At 47.9% G+C, this 16,386-nt stretch overlaps 6 protein-coding genes across 6 annotated transcripts; 3 read left to right on the top strand and 3 right to left on the bottom strand.

The window, feature by feature from the left end:
- Positions 1-352: 352 nt before the first annotated feature.
- BDV27DRAFT_165462 (copper transporter family protein) lies at positions 353-1,107 on the top strand (the record flags this gene model as incomplete). Its single annotated transcript, XM_032073942.1, has 2 exons — positions 353-917; positions 972-1,107. The coding sequence occupies exons 1-2, from the start codon at positions 358-360 to the stop codon at positions 1,105-1,107; spliced, it is 696 nt and encodes a 231-aa protein (XP_031926560.1). The 5' UTR covers positions 353-357.
- A 1,548-nt stretch (positions 1,108-2,655) lies between these two features.
- On the bottom strand, positions 2,656-4,685 carry BDV27DRAFT_158796 (putative phenol 2-monooxygenase; the record flags this gene model as incomplete). The annotated part of the gene is made up of 5 exons (XM_032072763.1): positions 2,656-2,762; positions 2,824-2,940; positions 2,995-3,169; positions 3,222-4,109; positions 4,173-4,685. 5 exons carry the CDS (start codon positions 4,683-4,685, stop codon positions 2,656-2,658), a joined length of 1,800 nt encoding a protein of 599 aa, XP_031926559.1.
- Positions 4,686-5,094: 409 nt separating this feature from the next.
- sitA (TOR signaling pathway phosphatase SitA) lies at positions 5,095-6,819 on the bottom strand. Its single transcript, XM_032077383.1, has 4 exons — positions 6,509-6,819; positions 6,053-6,440; positions 5,663-5,994; positions 5,095-5,609 (listed from the first exon to the last, which is right to left on the bottom strand). Exons 1-4 carry the CDS (start codon positions 6,660-6,662, stop codon positions 5,320-5,322), a joined length of 1,164 nt encoding a protein of 387 aa, XP_031926558.1. The 5' UTR covers positions 6,663-6,819; the 3' UTR covers positions 5,095-5,319.
- Positions 6,820-7,162: 343 nt separating this feature from the next.
- On the top strand, positions 7,163-8,959 carry BDV27DRAFT_146117 (putative nonsense-mediated mRNA decay protein Upf3; the record flags this gene model as incomplete). The annotated part of the gene is made up of 2 exons (XM_032070521.1): positions 7,163-7,431; positions 7,492-8,959. The coding sequence occupies 2 exons, from the start codon at positions 7,163-7,165 to the stop codon at positions 8,957-8,959; spliced, it is 1,737 nt and encodes a 578-aa protein (XP_031926557.1).
- Positions 8,960-10,895: 1,936 nt separating this feature from the next.
- Positions 10,896-11,322, bottom strand: BDV27DRAFT_129907 (uncharacterized protein). Its single transcript, XM_032067312.1, has one exon. It carries the CDS (start codon positions 11,286-11,288, stop codon positions 11,118-11,120), a length of 171 nt encoding a protein of 56 aa, XP_031926556.1. The 5' UTR covers positions 11,289-11,322; the 3' UTR covers positions 10,896-11,117.
- Positions 11,323-15,506: 4,184 nt separating this feature from the next.
- BDV27DRAFT_129905 (DUF4291 domain-containing protein) lies at positions 15,507-16,295 on the top strand. The gene has a single exon (XM_032067311.1). The coding sequence runs from the start codon at positions 15,554-15,556 to the stop codon at positions 16,166-16,168; it is 615 nt and encodes a 204-aa protein (XP_031926555.1). The 5' UTR covers positions 15,507-15,553; the 3' UTR covers positions 16,169-16,295.
- The last annotated feature ends 91 nt before the right edge of the window (positions 16,296-16,386 follow it).

Below are 16,386 nucleotides of genomic sequence, written 5' to 3'. Positions count from 1 at the left end.
AATTCGGTATAAACATACCATCGTCATTAACACCTTGCGTAATGGGTAAAGCTTCCGCAGCAAAGATATGAATAAACCCTATCTCCTGGCGGTGGAAAGGACATAGAAACAAGGGGGAAACGCCACATGTACAATAAGGAAGTTAGGATCCAGTCAGAATTCTCAGCTCATCCCAGCTCATGTGGTGTTTATGCAATTTGCCAATCAAACCATATAACACTAAATGAGCCCTAGGAGACATATGAGAGGCCCAACAGCCCAGTTCACTATAATATAAATTGGACCTCCGCCAGCTCTTCCAGAAATCCGAATGTTATACATTTCTTTTCCTATGGCCACTGATCTATGGATGTGATAATGCAAAATGAGACAGGTGGCCATGACCATGGTCACAGCCATCATGACATGTCGATGCCCGCCATCTTCACATCAGGAACGAAAGTAACTTTATTCTTCAGCATCTGGACAACCAATTCTATGACCACGTATCTCCTCACCTTGGCATTCTTGTTCCTGCTTGCCTGGTTCAACCGCTTCCTTGGAGCACTCAAGTTCCAACTAGAAAATAAGATAAACTCAACCCGCGCGTCTGGACTTCCCGTACCAATTTTGGGACAGCCACCCGCAGCGCATCGATACAGAAAGATCCCCAAGGATCGTGTGAGCCCTCTTCCGCGGTACATACAAGTCAACGTGAACGATCCATTCGAAAGACCATCACCACCGCCTCCGTCTCCTCCACCGTTGCATGAAGATGAGCGGAGCGAGTTAGTACCCAGCAGTGCAAGACCGTCACGCGTCCGGAGGTGGTTCAAGATACTCTTTGGGAAATGGACCCCAAGTGGCCCATGGAGTTGGCAGCAAGACGGTGGACGATCACTACTAGAGGGCATCCGTGCGCTGCTGGGCTATGTCTTGTGAGTGAGGTCCCATTGATGTAAAGTTATTATAAAACTAATCAATATTCTCAGAATGCTAGCAGTCATGACTTTCAACATAGGCATCTTTTGCGCAGTACTGGCGGGCATCATCGTGGGCGAACTCACTATGGGCAGATTTACTCAGCAATCACCGGGTTGGCAGGATGGATCATGCCACGATGGATGATAGCATGACATTTAGACCTTATTTTATTCTCCCTTCATTTCAGTTTCGTTAATCAATTTTCTCCCGAGTACGTGTGTATATGAAAAAAGCAATGTCAACACTATACTAGTAATCAGGGACATGCCTCAGCCATATCTGTGCATAACTCAGACATAGGATACAACTAATCAAACTGAGTCAAATAATACGTGAATATGAAATACATGGTATGTAGGGTTAGCACCCTATAAGCCCCTTAAAGCCGCATATAGAAATGCAATATGAATAATCTTCTCAAACCTTCTCAGTTTCATGCAAGGGTGATATGAGTACAGTAGTAGCTCTACTTTACTTCCTTATACAGATAGCAATTCTATTTTCTATTTTTGGGCATTTAAATAATTTCAACTTTCTCTCCGCTCTCTTATAGGATGATGCAGACAACTTTGTACTCTACCACCCAGGTCTCCATAACATGATGACCATGCGGTCCTCCAGGATTCCCAAAACTCACTCAGTTTCACATGCCAACTATATCGTAATCTTCTCTGATCAACATGATGCATACACAGACAAACCTCTCCCCTCCTCTATCTTGTCCCACCCCAGGCCCAGGACCCGCATGGCTATAGCCACGATACTCTGCACCATTTCGTAGTGAAGTTAGTTTTATATCCCCCGCAAATACCCATATTGTCATACGTAAAACCAAGTATTCCATCCACTACAATGTATCTCAAAAAGACTCCGTGCTGGCCATATACAGTCTTCCCTATAAAGAACCCCCCGACTCACACGGGCTACACTACACCCTATTCGCATATTCACCGCATCTCAAGCTCCATTACCTACAGTACAATCCCAGGAAAGGCATCTATTCTCATGAACGGTCAACCCGGGCTATCCTCAACACTTAATACAGCTCCGTATCCCATCCTAGACCTGCGAGAAGAGCTTTACAACCGAGCACGATATGACCGTAGACGCCAACATCAACGAAACAAACGGTACACTACCCACTCATCTTTTCCCAAAGAAGTCCGACTGGATTGCTTGCAACAGGCAATATCGCCATACGAGAACCACGATATCGGATGGACGGATTCCAACCCGAGACATGATTCCCAGATCCCAGCACAAGGTAGATCCGGTTTGGAGCAGGATCTACAGCATCGACGGTTGATTGTATTGTTATTTATTGTGGGAGCGTTTATGCAGGCTTGCTTCCTCACAAGTCAGAATTACAAGGATGAATTTCCGGCGGGGGATGTCAGTAGTCAGGGCGGTGCGCGATTGATCGAGTCTCGGAGACGGCGAGCGAGTTGTTTGGGGCTTGGGAATGCCCAAGTCGAAAGACTTTTGTTGAAGAGAGACCCTTCCGGAGAGGGGGTTACTGGATCTGAGAGGATGGTGTATCAGGAGGTCTTGCCTTACTGTTCTTATGGTGGGTGAATTAATGGGAGTGGGATACATGTGCTTAGGCATATAGAAGGCTCTTTATTATTCATGATCGTCATATCTAAATGGGCTTTACTTCACATAGTATGTACATCCAATGCGAGTAACACCTTATAATTTGCTTTCCGGTGAGGCGTGTTCACCTTGGGGGATCAAGAACCCTTCAAAGAATCGGCCTATTTGCCGGTAATCGTCGAGTCCAATCACGGCCGAGACATCTGAGAGAGTCAATTAATCTCGTCCAAAATATAGAATTGTTGGGGGGGAGGGGAAGCCTACATTGATCTGGTCTGACAATCACAATTGCACCTTTCTCGGGGCTGATACCGAGGTACTCGTATACATGGCCGTGACCTTTGTTGTAACTTTCGTCGTCGAAGTAGATTTTGTGCAGATCTATTCATTAAGTGAGTCTTATGCCACTTGCTTAAGGGGATAGGGATTCCTTACCTTTGATTTGATTCTTTCCGGCGATTGGGTGGAAAGCCTCTGGAATTTCTTCCAGTTCGATGCCGTGTCGCTTCCCATAGCCGACTAGGATAGGCTCAATCACGCTGTCCATGTCGGCATCCTTCTGGCAGAAGCGGTGCAATGGGCTGTCATCTGAGCTTAGGTAGTTTCCAAGCTGGATATATCAGCGAGAGCACGGGAGGTGAATAGAATACTACCAAACTTACTGCGTTCAACTTGGACTTATTCTCAGGTCTGCTAATGTCGCCCACAAAGGCCATGACTCGCCAGCGACCATCTGACTTCAAGGCTGTCATCAATTGCATGGGCTTTGAGTCACAGTACCGCACCACTTGAGAACTTGGTAACCTCATGCCAGTCACAATATTAGTAGAAAGTTGTTCTGATCCCTCGGTGTGAAACGTGATCGCAGAACTATCGTATTTGGCCGTCAAGCCAGCAGTATATTTCCCAGATTTGATGAATCCTTCCTGGAATTCGGCAGGGGATGTCTGGCCACCAGACGAGAAAAGCTTCGAGAAATATCGGTCGAAATTGATCAGGTCAATAGCTACCTTCTGTCGCTCAAGGACATACGTCTCTAGCAAGGATGGGGGCGCTAATCCTTTCAGAACAGTGGCCAGCTTCCAGCCGATATTATATCCATCCTGCAAACTGACATTCATGCCCTGACCGGCCTTGGGGGAATGGGTATGACAGGCATCACCCGCCAGGAAGACGCGGTAATCCCTGTGGAAGAAGTCCGCATGGCGCTGACCAATAGCGTAGGCAGACCACCACACCGTCTCGGCGAACTCAATTCTGTACTGACTGAGGATAGCCTTAGCAGATTGTTGTAGATCCTCCAGCTTGACCTCTTTGGCTTTGGTCCCTGCCGGAAGCTCAATGTAAAACCGGGTTAAATTGCGGGCATCGCCTTCACGAGGAATGATCAATAAGTTACCCGCCTTGGAGCGAATGGTGGTTTTCTTCCGGATATCTGGGAAGTCCGTCCGGGGTACCATATCCATGACACCCCAGACTGCGTCGCTGCTATCACCGACCATTTTATAACCCAGTGCGCGACGGACAGTACTGTGTGCTCCATCACACGCCTATAGCAAAGACCGTTAGAACACGAAAGACGACGACACTTTTCAGAAATGGGTTGAACATACAAGAGCATATTTCGCCTCGAAGACCTCAGTTCTCCCTTCCTTCTCAGCCGTCACCTTCACCGGATACGACTGGTGATCATTGACGAGAGAACTATCAACCTCAATGTTCTTGATGTCAAACCCGTAATCAATGATCTGGTTATTGAACCGCTGCATAGACTCGATGAATAACCCGTTAATACGGGCCTGGTTCAAAATCACATGGGGCTGATGTGATAGCCCTGGCTGTGTATCTGCCGTTCGGCCAGTACGTTTGATATCGCCGGAACCATCAGCAGCCCAGAAGACGACCTCCAGGACATGGTAGGACTCGCGTAGCAACTCTTCGCCAATTCCGAAGCTCTCAAAGATTTCGACCGTACGGCACTGAACGCCATCAGCCTGCCCCATTGTCATAGGTCCGTCGCGGCGTTCAAGCACCTTACAGCGGATCCCACAGCGGGCGAGCCATGTAGCAGCGCAGAGGCCTGCGGATCCACTTCCGCAGATAAGGACGTCAACTTTCTCGACCATGACTGCCTTGGCGAATATGCGCGTACCCTTTCGGCGCTTTATAGTAAGAAATAAGGGCAATAATCCAAAGAATTGTGAAGCTTTCCGTTTGTCTGGCATGTGCAGTCATCTGATTCTTAAGTTCGGGGCTCCGGAATGCATCCCGGGGTATCCACGGGATGCATTCCGGGGTCGGCATCCGCACGGCAAATCATCACGGCCCCTCGGGTCAGGGTCTTCCTCCACCATATCCGCCCCGGCTGTGGAGAAAGATACATATCAGCCCATCATATGGAGGACATGTCTAGGGAATAAGAATACGAACAAATTGGCCGGTTTCGCTTACTGTAGGATGGTTTCCCGGTAGGCGTAGCCCTTAATCACCATCACCACTTGCCGAGTTCATACCTCATGAGACTTCATTTGACAAAACATCCAATATGCGTCCTAGCTTCCAAGCATGACCATCGTTAATTGTGCTCTAATATCGTTATATAACGTGCCTATCATCCGTCACTCTCTGCAGAGCATATCACATGAACGGTATCTCCGAACGCCAGCGCCGGGTGTGAATCGAATATTCACCATATCACAGTATGCCCTTCCGTATGCCCAAAAAGAAAACTGTTAAACGAAAATCAAGTCATGCAATAATTTACAGGAAGTACTCGCTACGGCCTGGCCGCGATGTGGGCACATGCCGTTGGTCATCGCTGACCGCACTAAATAGCTTGAATGTCGGTTTGAGATCCTCACCAATCTCACAGACCGATGCCAGGTTGCCACATCGGTAGCAGTAGTTAGGCGCACTCCACACCGTCACCACGTTTTGGTTCGCAAAGTGGTACTTGTATCCCTCATTCACCAATTGGTGCGCACGGGCGATTAGTGTCAGATCATTGACGTGACAGAACTCATCTGCTACCTTATCCCCAAATAGCCAACCTAGATATGCATAAGTCAAAGGACCAGCGTCTCACGAATTGAAAATGACGTACCAGCGCCTCTTGGGCTGACTGCCCATGTCTCTACATCATCGGGGTCGGACCAGACCAGGTCGCAGAAAGCACCCTCATGCGGAATCTCTTGAGCTCTTGCCACTACACGAACTTGGTCCAAGGTCCTGATTTCCGGGCTCAGGCCACCATGTACACAGAGCACCCTGCCATCAATGATGGCCCCAAGTGTCATGAAGTCAAAGACCTGACAACAGGCTTTCCAGACCGATGCATTGCCGTACTTCTGAAAACACTCTTCGTAGAAGCCGTAGACTTGCGTGATCTGTCGGGACTCGTGATTCCCGCGCACCAGCGTTACTCGATCCGGATACCTACCGAAGGATTCGTTAGTACCAGTTCCACAAAAGACCGGGCATGAGTATGGCTGACTTGGCCTTCAAGCATAGTAATAATGTCAAAGTCTCCAGACTAAAGTATCCTCGGTCGACATAATCTCCCAAAAAGACGAAATTCCGGTTCAGCGTCACCTCGTTCGTTCCGGCACTTGAAGAGCGTTCTCTCTGTGAGCTTGTTTCGTCGCCGCCTTCCGAATGAGATCCAGAGTTTCTCAACTTTTTCCGCAGCTTGGGGTCCGTGATTTCCGAGGGAGGCTCGATATCAGCTGAGGTGATCACAGGCGGTGATGTTTTCGGGGGTTCGACCATAGACTCGTCTGGCATGCCGCCCGACACGCGGAACAGCTCCAGTAGATCATAGAATTGGCCATGGATATCTCCGCAGACTGTGACGGGCGTCGATACCGGTTGTACGTTCGATTCTAAGCGCGCGCACACAAGTGAGCCTCGGAGGAACAAGCACGGATCTCATTCAACGGAGGTTGCTTACCTTCCATCATGTACTCCTTCACAATCTCACACAGTTGTTTCATATGCTGCTCTGAGAGATACTTGCAATCTTTCGCAGCCTCTAACCATTCATCGGGACCGGCATTGCGCTTTAATTTGGCCGGTCCTGGCTGCGGGACTTTACTATCGACCATAGTGAAAGTGGACGAAAGCGCCGAGTAAAGGGGGGGGAATTGAGGGGTACTTCGATAGGAGGATAGATGTCAGGGACAGGACGATCAAAAAGAGAGCAAAGGAATTATTGAGCAAGGATCGTCTATTTGCACGGGGGGCGAATATCTAGAACGTCGCAAAGGTTGGATTTGAATCATTAATCAAGATCAAGTGACGCTTTTTCCCCACACGTGGTTGTTGGGTATCTCGAGGTCGCGTGATTGGCCCCTCTGGTGTCCCGTAACCGACTTATCGTTGCTTTTTTGCTCTTCCCTCTCTTTCCCCAATCCATTCTGTCACTTATCGGCTTCACCGGAGCCTCAGTATCGACTCCCATCTTGGAGGTTCCATTCCTCTTACCTCTCTCTCAAATCTTTCACAGTCCCGTTTCGCCAACTCGGTCTTCCATCCATTTTCGAGAACCCCTCCCCCGCAATCCCACTCCTTTCGGAGTGTAGATCTCTCTGAAACGCTCTACGCCATGACGCAGACTGCAGCTGGGAAATCAACGGGAGGTGTTCTTCAAATCCCTATCGCAGCGACACAGAAGAACGCCGCCAACGCTGCCGCCGCCGGCCCCACGCCTAAGAAAGCACCCAAACCAGCTGCACCACGGCTCAAGCTCCTAGTGCGGAGACTACCTCCGGGATTAACACAGGCAGAGTTTGAGACTGCTATAGGCCCTGAATGGAAAATTGGAGCGGGAAAGATTGATTGGTTCCAATATAAGCCGGGCAAGATTTCTAAGGAGTGAGTACCCGGCTAATTCTACGTGCTATGTAGATTGTCGAGTGCTAATTCGGGAAACAGCCCAGCGAAGCCGTCACGACCCTCGCGTGCCTACGTTCACGTTGTGTCCAGCGACCATATCATCCCATTCTCGAATAAGGTTCGTCAGGTATCTTTCACAGACGCTCGAAACACCTTCAACGATCCCATTCTGTTGGGGCCCCCCTCCGTGGAATATGCACCGTTTGCGAAAATCCCCGGGAGCCGTGTACGGAAAGATGCTCGCCAAGGGACTATTGACCAGGACCCCGATTTCATTGCCTTCCTCGAAAGTCTTACACAACCGATCACCAAACCGCCTACGGTCGAGAATGCCACTGATGCTGAGGATAAGAAGGAGAAGAAGGAGACCGTGACCACCACACCTTTGGTGCAATATATCAAAGAGAAGAAAGCGAACAAAGCGAAGGATAGTTCCAACAAATCCTCGAAGCACGCGAAAGCCGATAAGGAGACCAAGGCGGAAAAGGTTCAAGCAAAGAAACTACTCCAGCGGCCCGATAGGGAAACGGCGCAGGCCCCGGAGAAAAATGAAAAGAAATCCAAGGCGGATAAAGCCACCAAGGAAGCTGTGAGAGCAGCGAACAAACAGGCTGCCAATGTCGCCAAACAAGCCACGAGGGCCGCAGCACAGAACTCGCCCAAGGACACCGGTCAGTCTACCCCAACCACGGAGCGCAGACGGGAACGGGGAAGCGTTGCGGCCGCAGCCAAGATTCTCCAGCGAGACTTGGGCCTGGCACCATCTGGCGGTCGTCGCAAGGGTGGCAAGGGCGGTTCGGCGGAGACGGATACATCCAAAACTGAGCCGACGAGTGCCGAATCGGGCAAGAAGGAGACCCCCCCGAAAACATCGAGAGGCGCCTCATCACAGAACGCAAAGGTCAAGGGAAACGTGCCACAGCCCAATGAGCCGACATCCCAGTCCGAAGCGAACACACCTCCCGCCAGCACTCCGCCCACCTCGGGTAAATCTTCGAAATCGAAAGGGAAACAGGCACCGTCCGCAGCCTCTACAGCGACGCAAGCTTTCCTCAAGCATGCCAATCCCTCGCAGGGGGTGACGGAGCCATTGTTAGAAGCGGCATTTAAGACATTCGGCAAGGTCGTGAAGGTAGAGATTGATAAGAAGAAGGGCTTTGGATATATTGATTTCGCAGAGCCAGACGGACTACAAAAGGCGATCGCCGCCAGCCCTGTATCGGTCGCCCAAAGCCAAGTTGTGGTGCTGGAACGCAAGATTAACCCTGGTGGAGAGAAGGGCCGAGGCAAGAACCGCAATGAGCCTCAGCCTACCAACGCTGGTGGCAACAATAACAACACCAATGCCAATGGTGGTCGTGGGGGTAAATCAAATGAGGGTGGCTCGGGATCATCGCGTGGACGCGGCGGACGATCGAAGAAAGGCGGTGGTGGTGGTGGTAAGGCAAGTGGCGGAGGTAACGCCAATGCGAATGCGCCTGAGGGGACTTCCAAGGAGGCTAAATGATATTCATGAATTGTCATGCTGTAAGAACCATAAGATAGATACCCTTTAGAGGAATAATGATACATTACGATAGACCTGAGAATTAGAGGTCACAAGTCAGGCAGCGACGTGAGGTATCCTACCTATGGGGACATGTAGTCTGCGCAAACGCTGGTCGTCAAGAGTTTTGCGAGCAAAGTCCATCACTACGTGAGTCTAGAGCCGTGGCGAGTGCGTGGTCTAGGTGGATCATTTTACAGTAAACAAGAGATTAAAAAGCATATAATAATTTCATTCGAATAAAAATAGGTATCATAACCAAACTCCAGGTTTCGATCACATAATCACCAACATTAAAGTGAAAAAAGAGAAGGGAAACTAAACACCTTTCAGACTTCCTCAACACCCACCAAGTCCGACCGACCGAAGTCAAGACATCGAGACAAGGTAAAGATCATCACCACTCCCTGGACGAGAGGCACTCGAACAAGCTCACCGAAGCGAGTCGTTCGCAGATACCAAGCGTCGAGGCGGAAGTAAACACGGCTTCACTTTAGGGCATTGAGGATATAGAAGTCATCAGCAAGGGTGGAGATTCTGTAGCTCTTTAGAAGAGTTCAGAGGTGGGACGTCTACTCTAAAGTGATTCTTTGAACTGTAGGCAAGAAAGTTAGCAATCATTCTTTGTTTGGCTCATTGTTTTGTTCTGGGATTCCCAAATGTAGGGAGGGGAGGAACTTACGTAGAGTCGCTTAATTTTCGAAATGAATGAGACTTCGGCGGTATTTATGTTAGATGACTGGCGCTAGTGCGGGCGCTAGTGGGAAGCGAGGTCATGTGTGTTTGGCTTGTTTGCCGGCGCGCTTGTCCCCAGTTAGCCAATGAAGAGTGATGAAGAGTTTTTTCAAGGCTCCACTTGTTCATGGTGGTGTTCGGTTCTTCTTGCTGTTACGGCATCGATTCGGACTGAGAATGGCGATTGGTTGACTTAGTCGCTCGGAAGAGATGCTCAATTTCACCTGGTTATGTTCTCGGCATAAGACCTCTTCTGCCTCGTGGCGGTTTATGCGATGTTGGGTGTCTTGATGGCCTCCAGATTCCATCGGGCCGAGTCTCGGCATGCCGATATGGACTACAGAGCACTTAGATTTCAGCTGTAGTTGACATGGTCATATAAGTTTGAATGAAAAATAGCTTCTGTCTTCATATGCTCATTTGATAAATAGTATGTTCTTGGTTAACAATGTGTAACATGTATGGAGAACATATACGAATGGCGCCAGCGTTTGCCGTAAATACTATAATCGTCATCAGATTATGAGGGTTCCATTTTAATCGTAATGTTCGCTTGTGCAGAATAAGCATTTATTTTTGGGTATGCGCTATGCCTGTATATATGATGTTTGTCCAGCTTGGGTAGGCTGACTTTCGTGATAGTCCGACTCAATCTCACTGCGCCTGCTATACCTTTCAACCAAATATATATCTTGAAGTTATTGTTTCACCTACAATGCGATGGAACCCCCCATAAACAGACCACAGACCTAGTACCGCCCATCAACTACTAAAGTCAATAATAGTAATATCTAGAGCCAGTAACGAGCATCAAAAACCCACGTCAGACGTAAAACTCCACGGTTATAGCTGATATGTTGGTGGATGTTGAGATCCATACCACGACTCTTATCGCTTATCGCCAAGCTTATCAGAAAACAACCCCGATGGATGAAAATGTCTCTCGCTATCAGGTGATTTTGGTTATAGTACAGTACATTAAAGAGCTAAGTAATTTCAACCTGTAGACCCCCGATGGTCTAGTTAGATATGGCTGTGCTGGAAACTTCTATGCAACCAAAAGGTTGCCGGCTCTCCGGCCCGGGGGGAAGGTATTTCTTTTCCTTTCTTTTCCTTTCTTCTTCTTCTTCTTCTTCTTCTTTTTTTTTTTTTTTTTTCTTTCTTTCACTATCACATCCTGCTTTATCAGTACTGGAAAACCAGACTAGGGCACGTGACCGATAATTATCCTACTTCCTAAAACAGTAAACCCTTGCTAGTACCCGTTATTTGGAAGGTGAATGTCTTGGCTGTCGCCCGGGCGGGATTTCTCAGTATCCTGAATGCGGTAGTCTTCCAGGGCGTGGAAGGTTTGCAGGCTCCTCTCATAAGCACTTCATTAACTCTATTCAAAAAGCAGTATACTGGCTATTGTTCTGTGGAAAATTAAAGGTTTCCTGATTTTGATGCTGAACAGAACGGGAAGATTAAGACCACAGATTATGGGAGTTTGCAGACCGTTGTTGATGGTAAATGTTTGCCCAACCACGGGGCTTACTGGTAATGGCTGTACCATAATAGTTATAGAGGACTTTTGTGTAAGCTTGTCAATAAAGAACCCATATTATATTTGGTCTTTGGATTGCTCCTGCGCCTGTGGTATTACCGCATATCCGTAGAACTTACTTTCAGTCGGGTGCTCGGAGTAAACAAAGGAAGAAACCAAGGCGGTCAGTGAAGCGGTAAAAGTAATGTCGGCTTCCCGGATCAATCTCCATGTGAGCCATATTCCCAAGGCCTTCCACGAGAAGCTCTACTGTGGTAATTGAAAACTCAGTAAATCTTCAAGTTCCCTATGGCCCAGTGTGATATGACGTTCTGCTGTGATGCAACATATCTTGTAATTGATAGGTCGTTGGCTGTTTGGAGGAACAAGATACTTCTCTCCGCCTCTCGTAGCTGAACAACCCCTTCTCGCATCTTGAAGGACAGCGACGACGAAGAACTAAGATGCTCGTGGCGGAAAGCTCATGCATACACTTTAGAAACTTGACGCACTAGTGAGAATCATTTTTGATGGAGACTTTGGCCTCTGGGTATGATTTATGTACAATTCGTCTCTCCATTCCGTTGAAATCTGTGCTGGCCTGACATACTCCCCTCGCGGCGGATAATGTTTCATACTCTTGTTAATGATCTTTACTTATTTGTTTACTGCTGCAATAGAGCTATATAGTATTGCTTGCCTAGCAGGTCATGTTTGATCAACAACGCCTCAAAAGCGCATCACAAGATAAATCGGCCAGCAAAAAAAAAAAGGATAGGGACAAATAACTACTACACTAGTTAATTGGGAAAGAGGACTATATCTTACCAAATCCTTTGACTGTGCTGTTGCAAGCAATATGGAACAGTTCGTTTGAATCGTACAGAAAAGGATCGGTAAGGGGGCGTTGAGATTTTCAAAGTAAAATCAGTTTCTATTGTAACAGGGAGACAATTCTAAGCACTGAAACTACATACATTGCAAATAAGAGAAGAGTCCAGAACTGTAGGTGGAATATACAACGCTTCAGTCGCCCTATACAAGATGGAGAGTTACAATTTCTCTACGAGGCCGTGGACTGCAGAATATTCTTCATTCCCGAAACCTGGTACAACTACACCAATCTTTGGAAGGATGCTGCAGACGCAATATGGCAGAATCCCGCGCTTTGTGCTATAGGTTCAAGGACGGATCATACACAGCCGACTCACCCTTCAGTGCCAGGCAGCCCTTACAATGCGAGCAGTATTCTATCTAATCTGGCGGACTCACAATCAGACGGACATCCCTCGATTATACAAGACGAATCCGACTTTGTCCTAGACGGCACTGGACGGATGAGTATATGGAAGGGGCGTCCATGCCAGGTACACGCGGACTGCGGAAGGGGAGGGAAGCTATCCTGTCAGAATGTCGAGGCTTGTGAGATCAAATGGAATTCCAAGAAACAGTTCTATGGAATGCCAAAACCGCAGAAGCGATGCGTCGAATGGTGTGACAATCACACCGAGATATGCTCTGATGGGACACAATGCTATCAGGATAACGATCCCATCCTTGAGCAGTCGTTGCCAGGAGAGTATCATACCAGGCATTGTAAACCAAAGCCACCAACCAGCTGTCCTTTTGTTACGTACCAGAACGATATTGGCTCAGATTGCTATGGCACAATGGACACTCTTACGTGCTATAACTTGTTGGATGGGAAACCGAACACAATGGGAAACCAGCATCTTGGGTTTCACTCGGTAGATTCCCCTGTTCTCTACGGAGTACCATAATGGGTACTATACCTGTTGCTGTGGAAGCCGGCAATCTGTGTGTGGGACAAGGAACTCTCCGCTTTGTCAAAGGACAACCAAGCACGACCGTGTTTGTGATTGCTTGACCGCGGATCTAACATGTCCGGTAAAAACTTTGACTTTCTAGATTATGCATCCCCAGCCGGGTTGCATCTTTGGTGAAATACTAAACAGCAAAGTATCTCAATCGAGACGCTCATACAAGCATGGAATAATTGTATCATGGGTAGAGACCTAGAATAAGCAAATGAAGCAGGCATTGCAGCCATATGTAATAGCAACTTCAAGATTCTGACTTGAGCTAACTAGAGTTACCACATGTGTATCGTCAAGCTGCATGTTGCATTCTTTGGGCCCGACTTGGGATCGGACAGATAATGCCCAGTAGTACGCTAAACTCTCAGTCCAGCGAATTTTACTGAGTGTTTATGCAGGGAGATAGGGCCGATTTTGCTGTTTTCCCTGAAACCCATATGCACAAGTATAAATATGAAAGTATACCGGTACTTTCGCGTATTCTAAAATTGCCCAGACAAAGGGTCTTTTGATGCGAACTTTGTGGCCGTAGAATCGTTGACATTCCCCTTTTTATGTGCCTATGAAAGCCTGGGCGTTTGCCCAGCTTGCCCGACCAGAACAAAGCGCCCGCGCTGGACCGTCCTTGATGACAGAGTCCATGAGCCAGACTCAGCAAAACACCCTCCCCATGAGAAGTGTAGAGTTCAGTAGAAAGAATACACTTCTTAACTGTGCAAATAAGAGCTTCCGGGGACTTTACTGAGAATAAGATAAAGAGGCCACCAGAGGACCGCCTGGAGCAAATCCCTCTTACAACTCCTTACAAAGTATCCATTAGTCTACCTTTATTAGGGGAACTATGCACTTATCCCTGCCTCCCATTTTCTTCCCTCTAGCAGCTTTGGCTGCCGATGAGCCCCCTGAGATTGTGATTCCTAAAAAGCCCGTGGGTGGGCTTTATGACACTTGTACTGTCAATGTGATGCAACAATCAAAAAGCGAGAAAGCCTGGGTGACTGGCAATTGCAGAAAACGTGATGGAGACCAAATATAAAGCCATTTAGATCTTGATCGGTGTTTTACTAGCCAGCCTTGGTATGACATACAACCAGAAAAAGAGTATGTGGGACGCTTTCTATCTGTTAATAGTCTTGTGGGTATCCTGAGTAACTTTTAATAAGCGGGTTCGGAATCTCGGCAAATTGTCGTCAAGTGTAGATTTTACCCTGAAGAAAATTGCCTAGGAAAAGTGCAAGAGGATTTGGTGTGCCTTTGTGGTAGTGATGGTGAGTTTCCTTTCTTAAAAGCATGACTTCTGTTATTCATAAATTTTTATAAAACATTTAGAATATCTGCTGTTCTACCCTTTCCAACTTAGTAAGTCCCCCACCCTGACCCAACATCCTGGCTGTGTACTCCTTCCTGCTGACAAAATTCCTATAGACGGAACAGTTCATAATGAAGATGGTGTGCTGAGCTGCTTTGGTATAAATGTTGAACAGGGCCCAGCCCCTGTAAGGCTCCAGCTCTTCCGGAGCAAATCAGCCGTCGCTCCTTTTACCTAGTGCAGAGCTGATACCTGACAGGGCACGCAATCACCGGCACTGGATTAACTATCTTACAATGGATCTATGCTCTGTTCTGACCAAATCCGCTTAGTTACTTTTTCTAAGTCCACATTGTCTACTTTGCATGACTAGAACAATGCGCCCTGTTTTAGGACATCATCAACGACAAAGCCGACGGAGCAGGGCTTACATGGAAAACTTATATGTGTGTGATCCTCTGGACTTATTCGTGGCTTTATTAATACTTTATATAGGGGAAGGGCATTTGCGGGCGCCTACTGCTCCGATTGCACCCCTAGCCCTGATTCTGGGCTTATTGTGTGTGACTGCAACGGGAGGTAAGTCTTCCCTCTGGATAATCGTGTTTTCTAATATTAATGAATGTATCAAAGACGCACTGTTCACCCCCACGACGTTAATCTCAGTAAGTCTCCCATCTTGACCCCAAATTCTGGATGCATGGTGGTGCTAACGAAAGCCCTATAGATGAGATAATTGGCTCTTACGCTGGTACCCTGACTTGCTTTGGGTTACCTTCTGTTGACATACTCGAGGAGTATCCTTGCAGCTGGGATGGTCAAAAGGGTAACATTTCATCTTCCACTGAATGAGACGAGGTCCTCCCATTGCGGCAGGTTGAATACGAGTTATCCTTTGCATGAGTCAACCTTCTGCCCCACAGATATGAATCGATTGACTCATTTCCCCAATAAAACCGCTTTCTCATTCTTTCATAAAACTATGTGCTGATCGTCCAAGATAAATGAGGCCTCGTAAATTGTTTGGCGAAATCTATCAAGTGAAATCGACAAGGCTGTCTGATACTAATCATTCTTACACCCGTGTTGTCTCCCAATAAACGAACATCGCAAATATCATCCACTACAACAGCGTAAATAAAGACACAATGGCTACAAATAACCCCACCCCTCAACCCTTCCGAGCGATCCGTGCCAAATCCACCCGATCCACCATCACAGTTTACCAAGCCTTCTCCCCCGAAATCGCTGAACCCGCTCTGAGGGCCCAGAAATTCGTCCCTCCATTCTCCCGCACCCGCATGACCTGGATCAAACCCTCATTCCTCTGGATGGCTTACCGCTGCGGCTGGGCCAGCAAACCGAACCAAGAACGTGTTTTGGCGATCGAGATAACCCGCGAGGGCTTTGAATGGGCTCTGAAAAGATCCTGCCTCAGTCATGTACCTGGCAACCAGAACGAAGCGCAAGACAAATGGCGTCAACGTCTCCGCGAGAGTCCTGTTCGTGTACAGTGGGATCCGGAGCGAGATCTGTGGCATCAGCCATTGGGGTATCGGTCTATTCAGATTGGGCTCAGTGGGAAGGCTGTTGAGCGATACGTTGATGAGTGGATCGTTTCGATCACAGACGTGACGGGTCTTATGGGGGATGTCAAGAGGGCCTTGGATAAGGGAGATATCGGAGAAGCGGAAGGCCTTCTTCCGGTCGAATGTGTGTATCCTCTGTCGGAGGAGCTGCGGGATATATTGCATGCGACGTAAGGCAGGATCGGATGTTTGGTTGTTGGCATGTTTCGGCAGTGCCGTTGGGCGTGCATAAAGTTGCAGTTTGATATTATCTTCGCCACTAGCGAAGTCGGCCTCGCTTCATTTGGTTGCGACAATAGGCTCTCTCAGCCCGCCTGTTACCTTTACGGCTGAAGTAAGATAATTATATAATGGAGTAATAAGCCTTTCTCGCCGAGAGTTTCAATTTGTAG

Source organism: Aspergillus caelatus (assembly GCF_009193585.1).
Source record: "Aspergillus caelatus strain CBS 763.97 unplaced genomic scaffold BDV27scaffold_113, whole genome shotgun sequence".
In the NCBI taxonomy this organism is placed as follows: Eukaryota; Fungi; Ascomycota; class Eurotiomycetes; order Eurotiales; family Aspergillaceae; genus Aspergillus; species Aspergillus caelatus.
This window is presented reverse-complemented; position numbering and strand designations above follow the sequence as displayed.

Bases quoted from the DNA above. Each gene is read 5' to 3' on its own strand.
- sitA (XM_032077383.1), bottom strand. From the start codon at position 6,662: ATGGTCGATAGTAAAGTCCCGCAGCCAGGACCGGCCAAATTAAAGCGC. The intron at 6,441-6,508 runs GTAAGCAACCTC...GCGCGCGCTTAG, and splicing joins GAAGGAGTACATGATGGAAG to AATCGAACGTACAACCGGTA. The intron at 5,610-5,662 runs GTACGTCATTTT...ATGCATATCTAG, and splicing joins AGTCAGCCCAAGAGGCGCTG to GTTGGCTATTTGGGGATAAG.
- BDV27DRAFT_129907 (XM_032067312.1), bottom strand. From the start codon at position 11,288: ATGGTACAGCCATTACCAGTAAGCCCCGTGGTTGGGCAAACATTTACC.
- BDV27DRAFT_129905 (XM_032067311.1), top strand. From the start codon at position 15,554: ATGGCTACAAATAACCCCACCCCTCAACCCTTCCGAGCGATCCGTGCC.